Source organism: Mytilus californianus, unplaced genomic scaffold (genome assembly GCF_021869535.1).
Source record: "Mytilus californianus isolate M0D057914Y unplaced genomic scaffold, xbMytCali1.0.p SCAF_9, whole genome shotgun sequence".
In the NCBI taxonomy this organism is placed as follows: domain Eukaryota; kingdom Metazoa; phylum Mollusca; class Bivalvia; order Mytilida; family Mytilidae; genus Mytilus; species Mytilus californianus.
Genome location: NW_026262745.1, coordinates 14104892 through 14132781, shown reverse-complemented (window position 1 = coordinate 14132781; position 27890 = coordinate 14104892). Strand labels below are relative to the sequence as shown.

Here is a 27890-nt window from a genome sequence, read left to right as displayed (position 1 = left end):
CTGGGTAAAGTGAGTATTGTATCGACAAAGATTTTGTAATCTTACGTTTGGATAGATATAAAATTTAACTAACACAATTTATAAACAAACATTGTGATACTAGTATATGGTGATCTAGTGTTTTCATCAATACGTTTGCATAGGATTTGTTTCACTCAAGATATTATTGAATCTTTCAGCTTGTCATACAGTGATACTGGTAGTTATCAAATATTTTGCTGAAAGTGGATCAAAATCTTAAGAGATTGTTAATTACATGCACTAAACTAGCAAAAATGATATGGTAATACAATGTACAATAGTTATGCAAGAGAAAAGGATTATTATTTTTTCCCAATCATAATCATGGCAATAAGAATATTTGATTTGAAGCACAAGTTATTTTGTTGAAAGTTTTTAAAAATAATTACAGCTTCACCTATTCTGGATAGAGCAATATATTTACAAAATTAGTCTCCTTTAAGTGGGTTAAAGAGCTTTAGTTTACAAACAGCATTTTAAAATTACTAAACCTATTCATTATAGGCAATAGTTTATTTTCCAAACTAATCTCACAATCTTTTTCATGCTTGAACCCTTTTTTAAAGGCATTTCACCAAAGGTGCATAGATAATCAGTTTAATGTTGTTTTTTTTTTAAATTTTAATTTTTACAGAATTGCAGTCTGTTTACAGTCAACGTTTATGAAATTTCACAAATATATTATAGTTCATAATTTGTTCACTCAACAGTTTTCATATTAAAATCTGTTTATTATATAAAATATTTGAACATACATCAAATGTAACAGTTTTTTTTCAACTTGGTCAGGTTTTGTGAAAATGATATTATTGCTTATAAAGTATGTACTATTATTATTGATAGAGAGTATGCACAGTATATGATAAAATTTTACCCTTTACTTTTGAATGAAATTCATTTTATCTATTGTATTAAAATCAAATTTAATATGAATGGCAAGTCTAATTTGAGTTTTTTTCCAAACATTGCCAAATGTGTTCATATTATGCACTTCACTGACCCAATATAAAAGTCACAAAAATAATAAGCTTTATAAACACAGCATATGCTCAAGTAACACTTGTAAATTACAGTACGATTCGATAATCTGTGATCGTATTGTATAAATAACAGATAGCTGGGAGGGTGGTAGAGTAGATTGTTTCCCCGAGAAAACATTGTCAACCATGGCGAAGCCAAGGTTGACAATGTTTTTTAAGGGGTTACAATCTGCTTTATCATCCTCTCAGCTATGTCTTATTCAATTTATTATACTGAATGTTCTGTCTTTATTGTCTTTTAAATTTTAAATTGAAATTACTTTACTACGTCATGAATATAACAACGTTACAGTTATTAGAAAAACAACGACGACGCCAACGTCATACCAATATAGGACCACAAAAATTTTTTTGCGGTCGTATAAAAATGACTTCAACAATATAGCCAAGAGTGCTAAAATTGGAGTTAAACACAAACATTCAATCTATCGAGTAAAAGGGGTATGTCTTCAATCCAAATAGGGGGCGAAATTGAAAACATCAAAATTGGTATTTGATGCTTCTCCGCTAAGCATGCAGCATTTAAAGAGTAAAAGCCCTGTCAGAATAATGTGTAAGCATTGGGTGTTTTCTTGCAGACTGTTTGTTACCTTTTGAACTAGCACATTAAAAACGTGGCTCAGCATGTCAGTCTCAATGCTTTTAGGGATACTTGCTTCTGTGATTTAAAAAAGTCTTCATTTTGTCATACAAGCTTATTGGAAATTTGTACTTTGTTGAACACATAAATGTATTGTTCAACTTTACCTACATACAAAATCCATGTAACCCAAATAATAATAATAAAGCCACAGCATATTTACCAAATTTGAACTATGAACTGTGCGATATCGAAATAGCTCATCTTTAAAGCCTTGTGTCCATATATTTTTTACTTTTTTTCATACCAAAGTTTTCATATAGTTCAGTTTTTGCATCATTAAATCAAATGTAAAATGAATCTGCTTGTATTTTTCTTGTGTTTAGTGTTCATGGGTTTTTCTATGAGATGCAATGGTGTTGATATAAACAAAATAAGATTAAAATTCTGGAAAAAAACCTGTAAAGAGTCAATTGGTACTAAAGTTCTCAACTTTTGGAAAATACATTTGTGATCCCTTAGCATTTGTAGAATTTTTGGGGAGTTCTATGATTTTCAATTAAATATTGCCACCATTCAAAGATTTGACGAATACACTTAAATGTGACCAAACATATCCTGAAGAAAAAATAACAAAAATTCAGAATTATTACTAAATTGTTGAACATGTTCAATTAAATGTCTCTCTGAGGTTACATATCAAAAAACAATTTGAAGGGGAGTTAGTTTATTTGATTCATCTGATGAAACTGACCTTGCAAGTGCAGCTCCCCGTAACGGTATGATTTCGATAATCTTTACACAAAGTAAAGTACATATCATATGGAGATGTGCAAGAAGCAAAGTAATTGTATGTAACTACAATGTCTTGAGATGATTGACATTGAAATTTCATTTTTTTATTAATGGTAATAATGAACCTATTAGCAGAACTCTTAAACCATAAAAGGGATTTCAATAAAGTTCTTTCAAAAGTATTAACAAAAGGATTTTTTTGAGTGAACAAGTGAATAATTCGACCTCATTGAATCCATATTCATGTGACCTTTGATTTAACCCCTTTGCTAGGGATGGGTTACGCATGAATTATTAAAAGGAAAAGAATGTCAACATTGAAAGTGAAACAAGTATGAATCATTTCGTTGACTGATTCAATCCACAAAAATATCATTCTTATACAGGTAAAAACGACGATAAACATACTTTTTAACCTCCAATATTTAATCAAACAGACCTAGAAATCCAATTGCACATGTTCGCTATCTATTTATATTTATGTTTATATTGGGTTATATGACCATCTGAAGTCTTTGGAGGTCATATCGATGGTTAAGTAGTTGACGTCTAGACAAATATACACACGAAATGTCGATACATCTTATCAAGGCCATGCATTGTTAATGGTTTATTTTAGACTTTTTGTAATTTGGATATACGTTTAAAGTTACTGTTTTAGTCTATAAATCAAATATAAGAATATGAGTCAAATCGGTAATGATGAATTTGACAGCTAATGCCCCTTTAATTACATTGAACATGGGCTTTTTAAAGGAAATAAAGTAGAAAATGCAAGGATCTATATCTTTTTTACGCATTCACAATTTGTTTTGATGCAACGTCATCGACAACATCTTGACAACACCTTGTTGTATGATGTCAGAGGAGTGAAATTGTCGAATTTATTTCACATGTAAAATTATGAGTTTTTATTTCACTGAGAAATCACGGTAATTCACTGCAACCTATGTAATAAAATAATAATAAAATATCAAAGAATCGTTTACTGTTATACATGTTGGCAACTCATTGTACCCTAAAAATACTGTAAATTCAGAAATTATTGCGTGTATTGATTATTGCGATTTTCAAAGAATAACATAAATGCGAGATTAATCATTGTGATTTTAGTTAAATCTGCATTCAGATGTTTCAGATATTAGAATGCAATTTCTTATTATTACAATTCTCACACAGTTGCATTATTCTCAATAATGAAAACCTAGAAATAATTTCTGAATTTATGTGTAAAGCCCATTTTCTTCAGTGTTAGCTTATTATCTAAAACAATGCCAATATGTTTATCTGTGTGTTCAATTTGTGTTGTTTTGTTTGTCACATGAAACTGTAAACCTAATCAGACAAAGTAAAACAGGTCACCAACAAAGGTTGAGCAATACAAAAAAACACAAGAAGTTGTGAAGATTCAAATTTTATTCCAAACAAGACAATAAACAAAACAGTAATGACCGGGATGATGTACTACATCAGGTCAGGTAGTCATAGTAATGAACAACTTAAATAAGGTCAGAGTTCATAAATATATTCAGATTTTACTAATAATGGTAATACATTTTGGCATTTCAAAATATAGAATATTAAAGTCAACAGTATTCAGTTTAATCCACCGCACTTTCACCCGATTTAAAGTTGTCAGCTGTGTTGATTCAAAGATATTACAGTATCTCATGTTCATTTGTTATATTGTGAGTATATTTTATATAAATAGAATGAGATTATACAACAATGAGACAAAAAGAAAATTAGACCTCAACATAGTCTTCAACAGTTCAAAAGTTGTTCATGTATTTTGTCTAGAAAATTTCAAATGATAGAACCTTACTAGAAAGTTTTAAAAGTGAGATGCCTTGTAAAAAGACATGTGTCAATTAAAAATTCAGTGGCTACTTAGAGTTTTCTACCTTGAGGAAGCATAAATGTTGTCTTGTCTTAATGTACCCCATAAAGGACTGTAAATTATGCCAGAATTTTAAAGACTATTGATTTAAAAAAGGCTCAATTATAAACTGATATACTGTTATAGAATTAATTATTCCATTTGACGTACTGTAAATACAGAGACTTTTGCAATGTTTTTATTATTGTGAAAATTCTCGCATATTACATTTTGATAGCATAATTTGTATGCAGCATTTCCTGAAATTGCAATAATTAATCTCGGATTTTTGTACATGGTTCAACATTTGTTTTATTTGAAAACTTAATTTGTTATACGGGTTGACACGAAACACATAATCATACATATAAATTAGGCCTGTATCGGTGAACTGATGTTTTTGTTGCAAAATTCTGAACTTTACACCTTTGCTTTGTGTGGGACACCTGAGGAAATTTCCAGAACGTTAGATTTATATAATCCAGAAATTCATCTCCGTAAAATTTTACTGATATGCGTGTGCTATAAGCTGCATACCCAGAGAACTTGTTTCCATTAACAAAATTGTTTTCGAAATTGTCCAAGACATTGATGATATAAACCTTTGATATAAGTTTCATAAAATTCTGGCAAGAATTGACACATGAGAGCACTAACAATGCAATTTTCCATATAAATCAATATTTCCAAGGGGCACAACTCTTTTAAAAATTATTGATCGGCACTGATTTTTGAAATCCTCAAAGACATTGATGATATAAACCTATTATATATAAATTTTCATAAAAATCTGGCCAGAATTGTACACATTAGAGCATTCTTTAGGCAATTTTCTATATAATTAATATTTCCAAGGGGCATAACTCTTTAAAATACAAAATAAAAAAATTGATCGGCACTGATTTTCGAACTCGTCCAAGACATTGCTGATATAAACTATGATACAAGTTCATAAAAATCTGGCAAGAATTGAACAAGTGAGAGTGCTAACAAGACCAGACGGATGGACACACAGACAGACACCCAGTATTTCTATGTCCCCCACAACGCGTTGTGCTTGGGGATAATAAGCACTCATTATCATAAAATTTTATTACATATTATTCATATCAGGAAACTTGAGGTTCTTAACAGAAATATCTAAAACATTATTACTACTGCCTATGTCATAATTTTTGCTATTGATTGTACAAACGGACCAAATACCTTCCTGGTGTGTTATGTTACACAGTTTCAACATCCTTGTAAATCATGTCTCCTTTAATCAATAAAATCTGATACAATGACATTTCTATAGTGAAACCAAATTTCTGGATAGAACTATAACATTTCATATTCACATAATTAAGAATAACTGATTTTTCTGAATAATCAAACAAATATTTGTCATACTTGAAAATGTATATGTGAGATCATAAACAATAATTACAGATGACAACTCCAATGATATATATATCTACTTAGCCATTTAACAACAACCATTTACATTGTCTATTTAATAATCTTTAAAATACAATATGCATGTTAAATGACTTATATATACATAATGGAATGACACTTAAGTTTACATATTAAATCTAAATTCACACTTGTGCCTGAATTTAAATTTGTGAATCTCTGATGACTGAAATATCCCGACGTATATTTAATTCCTGTGCATGTTTGAATAAGAATAATTTGAACTACTGTAAACAATTTTTTTTTCCAGATACAGTGGATTCATTTATTTTCATGGATACCAATTTTCATGGATTGAAGAAAAATATATATATTTCGAGGATATTTGATTCTTTGGTTTCGCTAAAGTCTGCATATATGCCTACAGAAACTTCATTGAACATATATAAATTTATGTTTCATCTTTAATCCCAAATCCACGAAAATTGGTATCCCACGGAAAATAATGAATCCACAGTACCTTTTTTTTTATATCTTTAAATCCTTTCTAGCAATTTATTTTTGTGACTTGATAACTGTGATGCATTCATATAATGTGAGATCAAAGTTTGACATAATAATGATGATTTATATGTGCCTTATTTTTCTACTTGTGAAAGTCGTGTAAACTAATCACTCTTGAAAATTAGCTGGTTTACAGTATTCCATAACAGTATGTTCAAAAAAAGTTTGGTTGATTTTCTTGTTCCACCCTGCAACTATATCAAATAAAATAAAATGCTCCGCAGGGCGCAGCTTGATACGACCGCAGAGGTCGAACCCTGAACAGTTGGGGCAAGTATGGACACAACATTCAAGCTTGATACAGCTCTGAATTTGGATTGTGATTAAATATTTGACACATCATAGGTTTCTGACACAGAATGAATGTGGTCTAAGAACTTAAAATTTTAAATTGGACATTCACCTATTATGGTCCAATATCCAAAATCTAAATACATGGTTAGATTCAGCATATCAAAGAACCCCAAGAATTCAATTTTTGATGAAATCAAACAAAGTTTAATTTTGGACCCTTTTGATCTCAATGTGGACAAAAATGATAACAGGGCCCAAAAATCAAAAATCTAAATACATGGTTAGATTCAGCATGTCAAAGAACCCCATATATTCAATTTTTGTTGAAATCAAACAAAATTTAATTTTGGAACCCGATTTGGACCAACTTGAAAACTGGGCCCATAATCAAAAATCTAAATACATGTTTAGATTCAGCATATCAAAGAACCCTAAAAATTCAATTTTTGTTAAAATCAAACTAAGTTTAATTTTGGACCCTTTGGACCTTTATGTAGACCAATTTGAAAACGGAACCAAAAATTAAGAATCTAAATACACGGTTAGATTCGGCATATCAAAGAACCCCAATAACTCAATTTTTGATGAAATCAAACAAAGTTACATTTTGGACCCTTTGGACTTCAATGTGGACCAATTTAAAAACGGGACCCAAAATCCAAAAACTTAATACACGGTTAGATTCAGCATATTACAGAACCCCATATATTCAATTTTTGTTGAAATCAAACAAAGTTTAATTTTGGACCCTGATTTGGACCAACTTGAAAACTGGGCCCATAATCAAAAATCTAAATACATGGTTAGATTCAGCATATCAAAGAACCCCATATATTCAATTTTTGTTGAAATCAAACAAAGTTTAATTTTGGACCCCGATTTGGACCAACTTGAAAACTGGGCCCATAATCAAAAATCTAAATACATGGTTAGATTCAGCATATCAAATAACCCCATATATTCAATTTTTGATGAAATCAAACAAAGTTTAATTTTGGACCCTTTAGATCTCAATGTGGACAAAGTTGATAACGGGGCCCAACAATCAAAAATCTAAATACATGGTTAGATTCAGCATATCAAAGAACCCCATATATTCAATTTTTGTTGAAATCAAACAAAGTTTAATTTTGGACCCCGATTTGGACCAACTTGAAAACTGGGCCCATAATCAAAAATCAAAATACATGGTTAGATTCAGCATATCAAAGAACCCCATATATTCAATTTTTGTTGAAATCAAACAAAGTTTAATTTTGGACCCCGATTTGGACCAACTTGAAAACTGGGCCCATAATCAAAAATCTAAATACATGGTTAGATTCAGCATATCAAAGAACCCCATATATTCAATTTTTTTTTAAATCAAACTAAGTTTAATTTTGGACCCTTTGGACCTTTATGTAGACCAATTTGAAAACAGAACCAAAAATTAAGAATCTAAATACACGGTTAGATTCGGCATATCAAAGAACCCCAATAATTCAATTTTTGATGAAATCAAACAAAGTTAAATTTTGGACCCTTTGGACCTCAATGTGGACCAATTTAAAAACGGGGCCCAAAATCCAAAGACTTAATACACGGTTAGATTCAGCATATTAAAGAACCCCAAGAATTCAAGAATAAAACCCCATTGAAATTGATCAAGAAATAAGCAATTTATACCAAGTATCTTCTTTTGCACAATACTGTGCAATTGATTATTTCTTGCTATTGCGCAATACTGTACAATTGACAATTTCTTGCTATAGCGCAATATTGTGCTATTGGATATTTCTTGCTATTGCGCAATACTGTGCAATTGAAGATTTCTTGCTATTGCGCAATACTGTGCAATTGAAGATTTCTTGCTATTGTGCAATACTGTGCAATTGAAAATTTCTTGCTATTGCACAATACTTATTATATAATAATTTACACATCCTGTTTGGTGTGTATCTCCTACCATATCATTATTATTTGCTTTTAAATATAAATCAGAAATAACCAACTTAAAATTTTAAATTTTAAAAGAAAAAAAAAAGGAAAAAAAGAAAAAAAAAAGAAAAAAAAAAATCCACCCCCCCCAAATTTTTTGAACCCCCTTATGATTCATCACCCCAAAACTCAATCTCAGCCTTCCCTTTAAGGTATGGTACCTTGCAGTACAATTTCAGAGAGATCCATACACTTGAACACAAGTTATTGTCTGGAAACTAGAAAAATGCTTATTTTTGGCCCCTTTTTGGCCCCCAATTCCTAAACGTTTCGGGCAATTACCCAAAAAATCAATTCCAGCTTTCCCTTTGTGATATGGAACCTTGTAGTACAATTTCAGAAATATCCAAACACTTACACACAAGTTATTGTCATGAAACTAGAAAAATGCTTGTTTTTTGCCCCTTTTTTGGCCCCTAATTCCTAACATTTTGAGGCAATTACCCCCAAAATCAATTAAAGCCTTCCCTTTGTGATATGGAACCTTGTGGTACAATGTCAGAGAGATCCATGCACTTACACACAAGTTATTGTCTGGAAGTTACAAAAATGCTTATTTTTGGCCCCTTTTTGGCCCCTAATTCATTAACTGTTGGTACCATAACCCCCAAAATCAATCCCAACCTTCCTTTCGTGGTATTGAACCTTATGGTAAAATTTCATGGAGATCCATTCACTTAAACTAAAGTTAGAGTGCGAAAACCAATGTGTCTTCGGACGACGCCGACGTCATACCAATATACGACCAAAAAATTTTTAATTTTTGCGGTCGTATAAAAATAATAACTTTGTGTCTTTTTTTATAAAACACTGTAAATTCAGTATTTAATACATGCATTTATCATTGCAACTATTTTAGAACAGATCATAATGAGAGATTTACGACTTCAATTCCAGTACATATTCTAGAAGTACATTACTACAATTTTAAATGATACTTTTAACTACAATAATGTTCACCCCAATCACAATTTTTAAATTACAGTAACAAAAACATAACTAAGTACACTTCATCAGTCATAACTGTATATTCAAAATAAATAATACTTCACAAATAGTTTGCTATCTCAGTTTATCATCTGTTTCATTCTTTCTTTCAGTGTGGCTATCTGATATCAACATTATAATGATGGTCTTATATATGTTTTTTAAAATGCCTTAGATAAGCATTCAATATTAGTTCATCTCAGTATCCAATAAGAGTTCAACAACTAATATTTTTGTCCTTTTGGCTAGTTTTCTTTCAATAATTTGAACACTAAAATTTAAATTTTGCAACAGACTCTCAACTGTTTCATATTTTTCAATTTCAAATAATAAGACTAGACTTATAACTTATTTATTTTTAACACTAGCTCATCACTTTCGTTTCAAGTTAAAATTCTTTATTACTTGTGATCAAATGGTTTGTCAAAAAATCAAATTGCATTTTTTTAACATCTCTTAATACAATGTACTCTTTAGATATTTGATACCTTTACTACTGATTAAATCCTGTTTCATTTTCATAATGCCTGTCACAAGGTAAGAACCTGCAGTCCAGTGGTAGATGTTGGCTTCCTGTTTTATGTTATTGACTAAACTAAGGCCGTCATGTATTTGTCTCCCAATCGTTCCACATACTATTACAGTTTATCTTAAATATTGCTTTCAAGTTCATTGATGATTTTATTGTAGGTTTAATTTCTAGTCCTTTTGATCTCTTGGGGTTCGTTGTTTATATTAGTAATCTTATCTTCTCCATATTGTTATATCTCTTACATTTTGAATAAAATTCAAAATAGAAAAAAACCTTAAAGGCAGAATCTTTTTTTGTCAAACAATGTCTCTATCATTACTATATAAAAGTTTAAATCAAATATCATATTAATCAAAAATGATTAAAAAAGATGATTAAAAATATAAACAAAATGTTTGTATATCAAAATAGACTTTTAATTGTAATCTCAAATAATTTACATGTTTCGGTCACATCTTAAAATCATAATTCAGACATCATTAAGATGCCTGCTTATATTGATCATCTCTTTTTCTTTGATGTAGGGGGCTTGTTGAGTTGGAAAGGTGATTCCCCATTAGCCCCAAAGGCAGGTGCAGCAGCAGGGGCTGTACCAAACAGGGTACCAGTTTGACCAAATGTACTCTGACCTCCAAAACCTGATGCAGCTGTTGTTGCTGTTCCAAATCCTGAAAAACAACCAATTATTGTCAATTATTTATAACTTTGTATTTTTTCTTGTTGTTAAAAAAGAACTAGAAATTATTATGCAACAAATAGCCATATATTTAAAATTAGGATAATACTAGTCCCTTGAATAGTTTTAATGATGGCACGTAATAAAAAAAGAATATAAAACTTGACCAAAGTCAACAGTACACAAAAAGAAAGTTATTTACAACAAATGAAACTAGAATGTATCTCACAGTATTAAAAAATTGAGTTTTTCTTGGTAATTGGGACATGCACACAGATACCTATGTTCCCAAATTTGGGCCATGCTTTAAAACCACAAACCCTAATGGTAAATGGTGAACTCTGTGTACCTGTAATTGGGCAGTGCTTACCACTAACCTAATGGTCGAACAGTGGCTGTCCCTCCTGTTGCACCAAACCCAGCCCCAAAACCTGTTGACTGGGTGGTGGTTGTTGTTCCAAATCCACTGCCAAAACCTAGAAAAAAATAAATACCTCACCAGATATTTCTTATAAGGGATATGTATTTTAAGAATGGTTGATTTATTGTTTGTGGTGTTACTTTTATAAAAGATCAGAGTTACACATTTTCCAAATTAGGAAGAAACTTTATACAAACTGTACACTGACATTGTACTTACATTCATGTTAAACAATAATTTTATTTAAAAACACATTTTATTTATAAATACACTTACCATTAGAATAGTTTACAACCATTTTTAAGATAAAGACAATTAGAACAATTATAGATTAACTCTGAATTTAGTAACTCCATTTGTATTGTACTATGTTTGATTCATTTTCTGTTCAACATTACATAATGATATAGAGTATCCTATAGCAACATCAACAATGGACAATTATGACGTCATATACAAGATGCCAGTTTTTTGTACTTCAGGGGTTCTAATTTTGTATATTTTGTCCTGATGACGCCGATCTAATCGGCGAAACGTCGACAATAAAAGATATAGTTTACTTAAGTGTTGTTGTCAATGTAGCGACATTTTTTATCTGTACAGAACTATTAGTACTCTTTCCAAATATTGATCCATACCAATCAAAGTTGGTATTTTTTCTCATGTAATAAATTATTATTTATAAAAGTGACATAAATCACACATGAAATTGTTATTTTTCAAGGAATCATTGGTCATGTTCAGTCCCGTAGACAACAACAGCAAATATTCCTGTCTTTTGACAAAAATTGATATTTGCAATCGATCTGTAATGATATTGTAATGACCATTTATAAACTGGTGGATCATAGGCTATTCATAAATCTACACTTAAAAAAAAAAATCACCCAAATGAAATTGTGTAATAAACCAATTAAAAATTATGTTGCATTGTGGGAAGGCCCCTGTTTTGGACATTCTGATTGGTCTAAACATTATTTTTGTTGTTGCTGAGACTGCAAAATGTAATTGACAAGGATGGAAGCTGAATTTCTGAAGAAGTCCACTGTAAGAAAATGGATTAAAACCCATCAAACAAAATGTTTACCTTTAAATCCAGCAGGTTGTGTAGTAGTGCTGCCAAATCCACCAAAACCTAAAAAATAAAAATAAAAATTTTCAGCTATGCAATTCTATAAGAAATATTATCTTAAAAATTATATGGACACTTTGACATAATTAAACTGTAAATGTTGAAATTTTCACATAAATTACACAAAATATCTCCCACTTCAATGCTTTCTACAAAGCAATAAGATTGATGAGAAGTTTCAACTTACCGACTTATCGTTGAAGTGCAAATTTAACCCCACTGTGAAAAGTTGAGTAATTGAAATCATGAAAACAACAACTCACCAATATGTTTATTTTCCCACTAATGTTTCAAAGTAGTAGCAAACTTTGTATTAGCACAATTCAAAAAATTATATACAACTGTTAGTAAATCTGAGGTACAATCTTTTTTGTCGCACGTAAAAATGCTGAACCTATATTTAGATTGAACAATCCCTTTTAATTCATGTTAAAATATATCATCTACTTTACTTCAAACTTCCTAAAACCAACCCATTAAACTTAAATTTCAACACCTAAATTGTGACCATTCAACCAACAAATTTAGGTCATACCGTTCTTTTGACATGCATTTTGAACTGTTTACATCTAAATGTATTTATTGTATTGGTTTCTATCATATCTACTATCTATCTAAGTAATCAGATAATGCTAGACTTCATAAAGTAGATATATCTTTCTTAAGGGGGCTCGAGGGTATAAATCCATTTTTTTTTTTAAATATAGGATTTCGCTATTATTTTCTATAAATGAACTTTTGTCTGCTCTATGGTCGGGTTGTTGTCTCTTTGACACATTCCCCATTTCCATTCTCAATTTTATTTATCATATACTCAATAGAAAATGAAATAAAAAAATGGGGTCACCATTCATTTAAGCTCACAATCTGCCTTCGAAAGAAGCATGCATTTTTGTTAAGGTACTTTTTTTCTGTTGAACTAATAGGAGAAAAAGAGGTAATATCGAAATAAAAAAAGAACTAAATAACAGAAATCGCTTAAATTTTACAATTGTTTAGTTTAAGTACAGCTTATTTGAAAACAATAATAAAAAATATAGGTCACCAATGAGTTAAAAAAGATATTTCAATTTTAATGCAAAAAAAATGCATTTTTGCACCAAAGGGAGATAATTTGGAGCTTTTTCAATGATATAAACATTTTAAAAGTCATCTGGGGCCAAAACTAATAGATTTTTTGGGTTCATGTTTGTACCATATCATAAAGTAACAACTAATAGTGTAATAAATAAAATTTGTAATGAAAAAAAAAATGTTTAAAATGTTGCTGAAATTTTTGTACCCTTGAGCCTCCTTAAGTGCCAGTCTTTGTAAGAATCAGGCAATTTAGAAAAAAAATCAAAAACTTGACCAAAAAAAACCTACCGACCTAATCATCCTATTTTGAAGATACCCTCATCCTGAGTTAGAAATGGTAGGTCTTTTGTTTCTGCGTGTCTGGTAATTAGAGAAATCTCTAGATAACTTTTGGTTACAATGATAGCAAATTACAGAGTTAGCTCCACTTAATTTTCAATTTCTAGTGCATTTCAACCAAATTATATTTTGAATTACCAGAACAGAAAAAGGAAAAAAATGTTATATTCGTGCACCATTATATAATTTGAACATAAGTTAATGTCAACTTGAGTGGGTTTTTGTTTGTCATGTTTTCACCACTGCCTGATTTTTAGGCAGATTGGCACTTAACAGGCATCTATTAAAACAGACATCTCATTTTTCCAATTATGATTGCTCAATAATTGCAAGTGATTAATCCATTACTTCAAAAATAAACATATAAAACTAAAGATTATGATCGAATCAAATTGATTGATTTAATCAGTCTGTCTTCCAAGTTCACAATGCAACAATGGTACTGTGGCCTCTTTAAAAAGACTAAACCATACTTATTGATACCTTAACCTAACAGTCTTTAGTTACAACTGACTCTCACATGATGTTATAAATGTATAAAGACCTATTTGTGCACAACAGCAGTTTAAGTACTTTTAAGACCCCAAAATCTATTTATTAATTGGTTACTTATGATATAAAATGGTCATTCAATGTTATCTTCATAGATATAAGAAGATGTGGTATGAGTGCCAATGAGACAACTCTCCATCCAAGTAAAAATTTATAAAAGTAAACCATTATAGGTCACAGTACGGTCTTCAACACAGAGCCTTGGCTCACACCAAACAGTAAGCTATAAAGGGCCCCAAAAAATTACTAGTGTAAAACCATTCAAATGGGAAAACCAACGGTCTAATCTATATAAAAAACGAGAAACGAGAAACACTTATGAACCACATCAACAAACGACAACTACTGAACATCAGATTCATTTCATGTCTGTTAGGTACCTTAATGAAATGTATGCTGGTAAACGATAAATGTTACAAGTTTCTAGTTCTAAGAATAATTAATAAATCAAAAACCATTTTATTATCAAAATATAATTATCTGCAAAACATGACATATCAACATACAATTTCTATAACCAAAATATATATTATGTAACAAAAATAATAGAGTTCTTGATTCAGAAAAACAATGTTATAAACATGTAAATAAGATATGTATTTTTTTTTAATATTGTTTTCTATTTCTAAAAAAAACTATTATCAAATATTAACAATATATATTTATATATTACACATGTAAAAAGTTTATTACATACCGGTAGTCCTAAAAATGAGAAAGAATAAAAAAAAAAAAGGTAAATTCAACACTAGATAAAATGCTCCGCAAGGCGCAGCTTGATACGACCGCAGAGGTCGAACCCTGAACAGTTGGGGCAAGTATGGACACAACATTCAAGCTTGATACAGCACTGAATTTGGATTGTGATTAAATATTTGACACAGCATAGGTTTCTGACACAGAATGAATGTGGTCTAAGAACATAAAAAATTTTAATTTACCGATTCAAACCATATCATTATTATTTGCTTTTATATATATAAATAAGAAATAACCAATTTAAAATGGAAAATTTTAAAGAAAAAAAAAAGGAAAAAAAGGAAAAAAAAATCACTCCCCCAAATTTTTTGAACCCCCTTATGATTCATCACCTCCAAACTCAATCCCAGCCTTCCCTTTGTGGTATGGTACCTTGCAATACAATTTCAGAGAGATCCATACACTTGAACACAAGTTATTGTCTGGAAACTAGAAAAATGCTTATTTTTGGCCCCTTTTTGGTCCATTATTCCTAAACGTTTTGGGCAATTACCCCCAAACTCAATTCCAGCTTTCCCTTTGTGATATGGAACCTTGTAGTACAATTTCAGAAAGATCCGTACACTTACACACAAGTTATTGTCATGAAACTAGAAAAATGCTTGTTTTTTGCCCCTTTTTTTGCCCCTAATTCCTAAAATTTTGAGGCAATTACCCCCAAAATCAATCCCATCCAAAAATTTGTTTGCAGTCGTATAAAAATTGACATGGAATCCACTATGACAAAACCATGACCCTCACCAACAAGCAATTACAGAATTATATATGACTCAATAAAATAAAATCTTGAATGTCACCTACAAACAATAACATAATTACATAATTCTAAATATACAAGCAAGTAAAACACGAAGCTGTTCAATTAACAATAACTAAATAAATGAAATAGACAGCCAAACCAGGAACACAAAATATGCCTGTCATATGCATGTTGATATATATCATTGCAATAATAAAATGGAATATCAAAGAAGGCATTAAATGAGAAGTCAGTAAACTGCAGAAAAACTTGTGGCAGGCTATCCTTAGGCATATAAAAATTGCCTTAAATTTAACAGTTAAAGTCCCATAACTCTGCAATGACATATGAGAACATTTTTAATATCCAACTAGGGAGCTTACTTTCACCAATCTAAACAAAAATTTAGTTTCAAGTATATTGATCTAAAGCATACTCAAGCTAGAGTGGGACATGTAAAAATTTGCCTTCATTTTGACATTTAAAGTCCAACCCTGGAATGACAAATAGAAAAGTTCTTCAAATCAAAAGGTTGCTTACTTTTACATTTCCCAACAATTGGTAAATAGACCCCAGCTTACTCAAGTTGTGTAAAATTGTCTTAAATCTGACATTCAAAGTCCCTTAAATGTGAAATGACAAACCAGATTTTTTTTTAAATCAAACAAGAGCTTACTTCTAATTCCACAAACAGCCTAAAGTTTACAATATTCCCTACAAGTTTCATGAAATTTGACCAAAATTTCTCTTGCATTTGTATGACCTGTTGATAGACTAAGGAGCAAACAGAAAACAGTATACCTCCAGTTTAATAGGAGCATATAATAATACACAATATGGCACAAAATGAACCTCGCTAATAAACAAGTAAACGAAGAACCTCAATTATCAATAATAACATAATGCTATAATACTGAATAAGAAAATCATGAATCTCACTAATAAACAATAACAGAATGGTATAAAAATAAATATGAAATTAACTAAAATCATTACCAATAAAACAATAATATATAAATATAATACTCAATATGGCAAAAACATGAACATCAATGATAAACAATAACAGAATTATGCAAATATTCAATATATTAAAACCACAAATGTCACCAATAAACAATCATTTCACAACTAAATTGTGTCAAACCGACACAACACTCTAGAATTGATAAAAATATTAGAAAATCTTGCTATAAAAATAAGAAGATGTTGTATGATTGCCAATGAGACAACTATCCACCAAAGTTCAAATGAAGTTGATGTAAGCAATTATAGGCAACTGTACGGCCTTCAAAAATGAGAATAAAATGCTCCGCTGGGGCGCAGCTTGATACGACCACAGAGGTCGAACCCTGAACAGTTGGGGCAAGTATGGACACAACATTCAAGCTTGATACAGCACTGAATTTGGATTGTAATTAAAGATTTGACACAGCATAGGTTTCTGACACAGAACGAATGTGGTCTAAGAACTTAAAAATTTTAAATTTACCTATTTAAACCATATCATTATTATTTGCTTTTATATATCAATCAGAAATAACCATTTTAAAATGGAAAATTTTAAAGAAAAAAAAGGAAAAAAAAATCCTCCCCCCCCAAATTTGTTGAACCCCCTTATGATTCATCACCCCCAAACTCAATCCCAGTCTTCCCTTTGTGGTATGGTACCTTGCAGTACAATTTCAGAGAGATCCATACACTTGAACACGTTATTGTCTGGAAATTAGAAAAATGCTTGTTTTTTGGCCCCAAATTCCTAAACGTTTAGGGCAATTACCCCAAAACTCTAACCCAGCTTTCCCTTTGTGATATGGAACCTTGTAGTACAATTTCATAAAGATCCATACACTTACACACAAGTTATTGCCCTGAAACTAGAAAAATGCTTGGTTTTTTTGCCCCTTTATTGCCCCTAATTCCTAAAATTTTGAGGCAATTACCCCCAAAATCAATCCCAGCCTTCCTTTTGTGGTATGGTACCTTGCAGTACAATTTCAGAGAGATCCATACACTTGAACACAAGTTATTGTCTGGAAACTAGAAAAATGCTTATTTTTGGCCCCTTATTTCTAAATGTTTTGGGCAATTACCCCCAAACTCAATTCCAGCTTTCCCTTTGTGATATGGAACCTTGTAGTACAATTTCATAAAGATCAATACACTTACAAGTTATTGTCATGAAACTAGGAAAATGATTGTTTTTTGCCCCTTTTTGGCACCTAATTCCTAAAATTTGGAGGCAATTACCCCCAAAATCAATCCCAGCATTCCCTTTGTGATATGGAACCTTGTGGTACAATGTCAGAGAGATCCATACACTTACACACAAGTTATTGTCATGAAACTAGAAATATGCTTGTATTTTGCCCCTTTTTAGCCCCTTATTCCTAAAATTTGGAAGCAATTACCCCCAAAATCAATCCCACCATTCCCTTTGTGATATGGAACCTTGTGGTACAATGTCAGAGAGATCCATACACTAACATACAAGTTATGTCTGGAAGTTACAAAAATGCTTATTTTTGGCCCCTAATTCCTTAACTGTTGGTACCATAACCCCCAAAATCAATCCCAACCTTCCTTTTGTGGTATTGAACCTTTTGGTAAAATTTCATAGAGATCCATTCACTTAAACTAAAGTTAGAGTGCGAAAACCAATGTTTTCGGACGACGCCAGACAACGACGCCAACGTCATACCAATATACGACCGCAAAAATTTTTTGCGGTCGTATAAAAAGGAGCTTTCAATTATTGAATACTTTTTACTCACAATTAAACCAAATTACCAAAATGATGATAAATATGTACTATGTAAATATCACTTACGTAAATCTCACTTTCACATGTAAATCTCACTTACATATGTAAATCTCACTTTCACATGTAAATCTTACTTACATATGTTACGTATCTATTAGTTTGAAAGTTTTATAACTTTACACTTATACAAAGGGATATAACTTGTTCTGAATAAGTAGCTGTACATACCTGGACGACTAGCAAATTTGATCCCTGTCGTTGATTTGAACCAATCATTCCCTGTTCTGGTAGTTGTTGTTTTAACGTCCAATACAAAGACTTCAGTAAATGCTTTCTGACACTATTTTATATTCAGTATAAAACTGACACCATAATACATCATTCATTGCAAAACTGAAGGAATTTTCAAATTATTTTTTGTTTTAATTTTTAGTAGTCATTAAACCATTTTTTAAGATGTTTCTGCCACAAGCCTTCAAAATCTCTATTATCTGTCCAACATACATAGTAGACATGTCATTTCTGACAATCATTTAGATGTTATAAAATTAAATCATTTAGATGTTAAAAAATGGTTTTAATTACAACAATAATGTCAAATATTCCTTGTTGGAATTCTACACAAGAATCTTTTTTCGTAATTATTATTCAAGTTTTGGCAAGTACATAGCAGTATACATTCCACGATAGTTTTGATAATAGAAATAAATATTTTTGTTTTGTTGTGTATGTTGAAATTTCAGAATATGAACAGACAGATGGACAACGGTATACCGTAAACGGGCGTATAAAAATACCAAACAAACCATTTTAACTTGCAATATATGGTCTACTAAATTATTACATGGGTAAAATAAATATACTAGAAACATTTGCAATCCATTTTGTTTACCTCCTATCCCTGGCTGTGTTGCCGTTGTGGCTCCAAAAGCTGAAAGAAAAATTGTAAAATTGTGATATCATCAAAAGACAAAAATTTCTTTTATCATATGATGATTTAAATGTCTACAGATCACAAGACCTTTTGCATGACGTAACACATGTGGATATTTAAAGTGAAGATGAAACACTTTTCAATAAATATCAAATTTGGAGTTTATCCCTTTACCAGTCAGGATATTGCTGGCCAATATAACTTAATGGACTGAAATGAGTCACTTTGATTAAAGAAATGAATAAAATATCAGTCATAATTGACACATTCCGAAAACAATGTGTCCTGTGCACTAACAAAAAAATACCATGCACATTTCAAGTTAGTTGCTGGGGCACTGATTAGATGTTGGAGATTGAGCAGTTGATGTTGTTAAAAACAATAACAGTAATCTCTTTTACCAGTCACGTTTGTCACAGACTACACAAAAAATAGTTCACACAATGAAATGTCTCACCTGCTTTACTGACCATTGATTTTATGTTGAAAGTCTTAAAGATGAAGGTTTTACTACAAGTATCACATAAACTTAACATTTTTAAATATCCATGACAATGAGGTCAAGGTCAGATAAACCCTGTCAGACAGACATGTACCCCTTACTATTATTCCATACACCAAATATAGTTGACCTTTTGCTTACAGTACTTGAAAATCAGACCAAAACAGAAAAACTTAACATTGACCAATGAACCATGAAAATGAGGTCAAGGTCAGATGAACTCTGACCAATGAACCATGAAAATGAGGTCAAGGTAAGATGAAACCTGCCAGACTGACATGTACCCTTACAATCATCCCATTCGCCATATATAGTTGACTAATGCTTATACTATCTGAGAAACTGACCTAATGACATAACTTTAACCTTGATCACTGATCCATGAAATGAGGCTGAGGTCAGGTTAAGCCTGTCTGAGGGACATGTAGACATTGCAAGGAAGCCATATACCAGATATAGTTATCTTATTACTCATAATAAGTGAGAAATTCACATGACAAAAAAACAAATATTTAATTTCAAGCAGTCGCTGAACCATGAAAATGAGGTCAAGGACAGTTGACTTATGACAGAAGGAAACTTCGTCACATAAGGTATCTGCATACTAGGTAAAAACTATAAAGTAATACTGTCAAATGGGAAATTTTCATCAGAGCTTTCAATCCCAATCAAGATAAAATATTGAAAATATCCCCTGTGATAATTTCACTTTTAAGAGGATTAGAATCAGGGAAAAGAAAAATTTTAAGTATAAAATCTTGCAAACAGATTTGGCCCTAGAAATAAATAATTTTAAGCCTGGTGAAAATAAATCTCTATACAGTAATTTGTAATATAAATGTAGAATTCACAAAATGACAGATCGAAGCATAAGCATTAATAAACTAAGTTGAGGAGTAAGAAGTTATACATCTTGCATCCAAAATTTGTGTCATACCTGGCTGTGTTGATCCTCCACCAAATAATCCTGTAGAACCAAATCCAGCTGTTTGACCCAGATTTCCTGCCAGACCTGCTACAGGTGGTCCTACTAAATCATTATTATACGAGTAAGAGGAGGTGAATATCCTAAATTGTCAACAATTTTGGATATTCACCGACTCAAAAGGCCAAAACTGTTTTATTTTACCAAACAATTAAGTGTAAAATATTGCCCTACAGGAGAAAAAAAAGATTGTCAAAACGCTTACATTAGAAAATTATTTTGGGTCTATGAATTTCTAGTATGTACAACAAAGGTAGACTCTTTCTGTAAAATATTGATGGCCCTGAAAAAGGACCGTTAACGAGAGATATCCTCAGAACTAGATAATTTTCCAAACCTTTTTTGATCTTGTTACTTGATGGGCTTCTTACCTGGTCGTTGCCATTCTATTTACAGGCGTCAATGACGTCATTTTTTATGGGAGATAATTAATGCAAAAACCAAAGGGCTGAAAAGGTTATTCACCGGGGTATAATAGGGTTGTTCGATGGAGGCTTCAATTTGTTGGGGTTATTCACCGCTCCTACCAATTTTGGGAAAAACATTGAAATTAAACTATGACACGTGATTCCGTATAACCAATCAAATAAACTGCTTCGCTGAGCGCAGCTGGATACGCCCGCAGAGGTCTAACCCTGAACAGTTGGGGCAAAAATGGACACAATATTCAAGCTTGATACAGGTCTGAATTTGGATTGTAATTAAATATTTGACATACATCTATCATAGGTTTCTGAATAAATGTAGTCAAAGAACTTGAAGTTGGTTAGATGAATTGAATTTATATTCAATTAAGGATTTCTTGCTGTTGTGCAATACACTGTGCTGTTGCGCAATACTTAGTAAATCTGTTGTCAGACTATAAACAAATAAAATTTATAAAATTCTAAAGGGAGCTTACATCAATAGATATAAACAGTTCACCAAAGTTTCATACCAATTGCTGAAAGCATTTTTGAGTTTTTGTCTGAAAACTGGAAAATCCCCCCTTTTTTAATGAATAAACCCCATAATTCAGAAATGTAAAATCTAAAATTCATAAAATTCTAAAGGGAGCTTACATCAATAGATATCAACGTTTCATCAAAGTTTCATGAGAACTGCTGAAAGCATTTTTGAGTTATTGTCCCAAAACTGGAAAATCCCCCTTTTTTTTATAAATAAAACCCCATAACTCGGAAACGTAAAATCTAAAATTTATAAAAATCCAAAGGGAGCTCATGTCAATAGATATAAACAATTAACCAAAATTTCTTGCAAGTTGGTGAAAGCATTCTCAAGTTATTGTCGGAAAACTGGAAAATCCACCTTTTTTTAATGAATAAAACCCCATAACTCGGAAACGTAAAATCTAAAATTTATAAAAAACGAAAGGGAGCTCATGTCAATAGATATAAACAATTCACCAAAGTTTTAAGCAAATTGGTTAAAGCGTTTTTGAGTTAATGTCCGACATGTTGACGACGGACGGACGGACAGACGGACGTACAACAGTATACCATAATACGTCCCGTAAACGGGCGTATAATAATTACTATATATTAATGTAAGGTATGATAAATATAACTATCACCCTTTCATTAAATTAAATCACACTTTTCTGTATTTCTGACTTAATATTCATTGTATCAACTAGTAGCTTAAACTACACAATTTCTGAAAATTTTAATTACTCTATGTTACACTAAAATTTTAAAATGGATCCAGAATAATAAGTTACAGATATAGAAAATCAACCGTTTCATGATAAATAAAATGCTCCGCAGGGCGCAGCTTGATACGACCGCAGAGGTCGAACCCTGAACAGTTGGGGCAAGTATGGACACAACATTCAAGCTTGATACAGCTCTGAATTTGGATTGTGATTAAATATTTGACACAGCATTTTAAATTTTAAATTGGACATTCACCTATTATCGTCCAATATTCAAAATCTAAATACATGGTTAGATTCAGCATATCAAAGAACGCCAAGAATTCAATTTTTGATGAAATCAAACAAAGTTTTATTTTAGACCCTTTTGACCTCAATGTGGACAAAGTTGATAACGGGGCCCAAAAATCAAAAATCTAAATACATGGTTAGATTCAGCATATCAAAGAACCCCATATATTCAATTTTTGTTGAAATCAAACAAAGTTTAATTTTGGACCCCGATTTGGACCAACTTGAAAACTGGGCCCATAATCAAAAATCTAAATACATGTTTAGATTCAGCATATCAAAGAACCCTAAAAATTCAATTTTTGTTAAAATCAAACTAAGTTTAATTTTGGACCCTTTGGACCTTAATGTAGACCAATTTGAAAACGGAACCAAAAATTAAGAATCTAAATACACGGTTAGATTTGGCATATCAAAGAACCCCAATAATTCAATTTTTGATGAAATCAAACAAAGTTAAATTTTGGACCCTTTGGACCTCAATGTGGACCAATTTAAAAACAGGGCCCAAAATCCAAAAACTTAATACATGGTTAGATTCAGAATATTAAAGAACCCCAAGAATTCAAGAATAAAACCCCATTGAAATTGATCAAGAAATAAGCAATTTATACGAAGTATCTTCTTTTGCACAATACTGTGCAATTGAATATTTCTTGCTATTGTGCAATACTGTACAATTGACAATTTCCTGCTATTGCGCAATATTGTGCTATTGGATATTTCCTGCTATTGCGCAATACTGTGCAATTGAAGATTTCTTGCTATTGCGCAATACTGTGCAATTGAAGATTTCTTGCTATTGTGCAATACTGTGTAATTGAAAATTTCTTGCTATTGCACAATACTTATTATATAATAATTTACACATCCTGTTTGGTGTGTATCTTCTACCATATCATTATTATTTGCTTTTAAATATAAATCAGAAATAACCAACTTAAAATGGAAAATTTTAAAAGAAAAAAAAAGGAAAAAAAGAAAAAAAAAGGAAAAAAAAAAAATCCCCCCCCCCCCCAAATTTTTTGAACCCCTTTATGATTCATCACCCCCAAACTCAATCCCAGCCTTCCCTTTGTGGTATGGTACCTTGCAGTACAATTTTAGAGAGATCCATACACTTGAACACAAGTTATAGTCTGGAAACTAGAAAAATGCTTATTTTTGGCCCCTTTTTGGCCCCCAATTCCTAAACGTTTAGGGCAATTACCCCCAAACTCAATTCCAGCTTTCCCTTTGTGATATGGAACCTTGTAGTACAATTTCAGAAATATCCAAACACTTACACACAAGTTATTGTCATGAAACTAGAAAAATGCTTGTTTTTTGCCCCTTTTTTGGCCCCTAATTCCTAACATTTTGAGGCAATTACCCCCAAAATCAATTACAGCCTTCCCTTTATGATATGGAACCTTGTGGTACAATGTCAGAGAGATCCATACACTTACACACAAGATATTGTCTGGAAGTTACAAAAATGCTTATTTTTGGCCCCTTTTTGGCCCCTAATTCCTTAACTGTTGGTACCATAACCCCCAAAATCAATCCCAACCTACCTTTCGTGGTATTGAACCTTATGGTAAAATTTCATGGAGATCCATTCACTTAAACTAAAGTTAGAGTGCGAAAACCAATGTGTCTTCGGACGACGACGACGACGACGCCAACGTCATACCAATATACAACCAAAAAATTTTCAATTTATGCGGTCGTATAAAAATGAACAGATACATGTCCTTACTTTTAGAATGATTTTATTTAATTTTCTATCCAGCAACACCAACAAAAATGTCCATTTTGATCTCTGGCGTTGTTCAAAATACATCTGACATTGCAATTCAATTGTGACATCAATCACTTGTAGCCCATGTTCTATTGCAATTAGAAAATGGCTTTGTTTCTAAAGCAGAAGAAGAGCGTCATATTTGAATAAATTTTAAAATGGATCCAGAATAATAAATTACAGATTTGAACATGTCAGAATTACCTGCAGGCTGTTGTGATCTAGTTAAAGCTGATGCCATGGCAACTGCAGCAGCGTTAGTCAGACCACCAAATGGTGTAGGACCCAGATGTGTAGATGTATCTGGTCTAGTTTGGGGTTGCTGTTTCTTTTCTGGCTCAAATATATTATTTGTATCATGGAGAAAAATCTTTCTGTAGTTTAAATAGTGTTCTTTTTGTGTCTAAAACATAACATCCATACATTTAAGTAAATAAAAATAATATGTTCCCAAAAATGTGGCTATCAACTTTTTGTTGGGGCAAAAACCTTATAGGACATTCCTATAGGGAAATTCCTTATAAACAAAATTATAAAAAAATTGTCATTTTGTGAAGCTAATATTTGTGATTGTAGGTTATTTAATATTGGAGATCAGAAATCAAAACTAAGATCCTAATAAATTAAGCTTGAAATGTAGGTCTACTTTTTAAGGAAGACTTTCATACTCCCAAAGACACATCTTTTCACCAAACCATTTTACAGTAGGTTACTAAGTATCTTAGATCTGTATTCAGACCTGATAATTAACATGTCAATGAAGCATTAAATGTAGGTCAGAGTAACCTTTAACTTGTGGGATATGGTATTCACCAGGATACATCCTTTTTCAAGACCCACTTAAAATTCTCATAAAAACAACAGTATGTTTAAATACCTTCACAGCTTCATGTACTTGATGTAACTGTGCAGCTAATGCTATAAATGTCTCATGGAGTTTCCTTAGTAACAAAATTAAATCTGAAAAAAGATAAATGCTCAGAGATAACTAAGTCAAACAGAATTATTTCTGCTCGTAGATAAGAAAGTCATATAGTTTTATGTCTGCTCATAGATTAAAAAATTGTGGGCCTCGATGGCCGAGTGGTCCAAGTAGTCCATCTACTGTATCACTAGCCTGTCAACACTGAGGTTGTGAGTTCCAACCCCTAACATGGCAGGTATGTTTGACTCAAATCTTAATTGACTAGGATTGTCAGTTTTCCTGCCAAAGATGGGTTGTTCTCTCCAGACACTCTGGCTTCCTCCACCAATAAAATCTGACCACCATGAAATAGCCAACAGTTCTGAAAGTGGCTTTAAACATCAATCAATAGATAATAAATTCATACAGTTGTATGTCTTCTAATAGATTGCAAAGTCATACAGTTTTACTTCTGCTCATAGACTACCTGAAAATAGACCAGTGAAAAAGACCATATAATCAAATGATTTTTTTTTTTGGTTCTAAGATGAAAATTTTGAAAACCCTAAGTTTATGCCTGGATCCGAGATGTTCTAGGCAGACATTTACAAAAACTATTATTTGGCGTGGTTATCTATGAGCTGACATTCTGTCATGATACTCTCTAATAAATAATTGGTTAAACATCTTGCAATTTTATATATTTAACTTTCCAAATTCATTTTCAAAAGCATTTTGTAAGAACTTTTTCAGAATATCAGATGAAAACTTTATAACTATATAAAAATTTAAAAAACACCAAGATAAATCATAAACAGCGCTTAAAGACATATCTACCATCCGGTGTAAGTTTATTTGGCTGGTGTGTAGATGCCAAGTGTTCTTCTAATGTTTCTATCTGCTGTCTGTATGATAACATCTGATTCTCAAAATCTTCTACCAAACGATGGAAGTATCTGAAATGAAGAATTTCATCCTTGTACAGAAGTCCAAAAATTCATAACTGTTATTTCTAACATTCAAATTAAAGTAAAAAATAATCAATATAATTTATTATTAATTTAAACAAAACTATATTAACCATCTCAAAAGAAATTACAACAGTTTCAATGTACCTTACAAATTTCTTATATTTTTACTAGTTTTTTACATTTTTCAAAACTCACTTACTAATTTCAAATCTTAAATGGAAATTCATTTTTCCTTTGTTAAATTGATATCATAATATGACCTATAATCATTTATATTAGCTGAAAAACTTTATCTTATCAATGAAAAAATATAATAATCATTTATCTATATTTTATAAAATATTTTATCTTTATTGAAAATTTATAACAGTGTGTATGATATTCTTTCCAATTATTTCTGTCAAAGCAACCATAAAATTTATAAATGAAATAATGGAAAGTATGACCCCTTTGGAAATTTTCTTCACAAAAAGAGATATGTTTGCACTATACTAACTCTGCAGGAGCTGTGTTGTCATACTGTAGTCCTGGAGGTATATCTTTGGTTCTCATTGACATCTCAGCATTTTTCAATTCCTGTGAAACATACATTAAAAGCCGACTTTAAGACCTTTTAAATTATGATAAATAACGTGTTTTGGTGTGTATAGTACGTGGGTTTTTACCCTGGGATAGATTTCTGAAAAGGGGGTGCGTATTATGTATAGCTACACAGTTCTGTAGACTTTTTTCAGGTCTGAATTCCGACCGAGAGACCAGGAATCTGGAGGAAAATATTTTCATAGCATGCACTTGATTGTTGTTACGTTTTACATGTTTATTTGTATCTGAATTGTATCTGATTTGTTACTGTTTTTAATGTTGTATGCAAATAAAAATCATTTAAATGCTTCAGTAGTTGTTTATTTCGTTTTCTTGTGTCTGTTCTCCCGAGCCGTCCAGAAGTTGCATTTGGTCATGTCCAAGTTAGAGATGAAGGATTCTGTCAATGGCTAAATTAGTGTAGGTGTTTGTCTGGTTTATTACTTACTTTGTATATGTGTTCTAACAAGGAATACAGAAGGTAAATGTATAAAAATTGAATGAAGCACGCCCGTTTGATGATAGCAACCGCCATTGTTTTTTACTTTCGTTGTATCAGGTGATCACATGTTATGTGACTTTATTGTAAAGTTGAATAAAGTGATGATTTCATACACATTTTTACTTTGTGACACTTTAAAAACCTACATACCGTTTCAAATCATTATTTCAGACATGTCAATGCCCTCTTGTTAACTGTACGAATTTGATTAAGGAACAAAATCAATCTGTCAATCAAATTTGTTTTGACAACA

At 31.4% G+C, this 27890-nt stretch overlaps 1 protein-coding gene across 3 annotated transcripts in view; it reads right to left on the bottom strand.

Moving 5' to 3' along the window:
• Positions 1-8628: 8628 nt before the first annotated feature.
• Positions 8629-27890, bottom strand: part of LOC127714347 (nucleoporin p58/p45-like) — a 38648-nt gene continuing 19386 nt past the window's right edge. The window contains exons 10-18 of one of the 3 annotated variants that reach the window (XM_052220409.1): positions 27050-27129; positions 26420-26538; positions 25556-25638; positions 24883-25081; positions 20903-20992; positions 19422-19460; positions 12255-12302; positions 11124-11222; positions 8629-10738 (exon numbers count right to left, since the gene is read on the bottom strand). In XM_052220409.1, the coding sequence (XP_052076369.1) occupies positions 10572-10738; positions 11124-11222; positions 12255-12302; positions 19422-19460; positions 20903-20992; positions 24883-25081; positions 25556-25638; positions 26420-26538; positions 27050-27129 (924 nt within the window). In that variant the 3' untranslated portion in view covers positions 8629-10571. Of the gene's footprint in view, positions 10739-11116; positions 11223-12254; positions 12303-19421; positions 19461-20902; positions 20996-24882; positions 25082-25555; positions 25639-26419; positions 26539-27049; positions 27130-27890 lie in introns of all 3 variants that reach the window. The other 2 variants (XM_052220408.1, XM_052220410.1) reach the window with 2 other exon arrangements.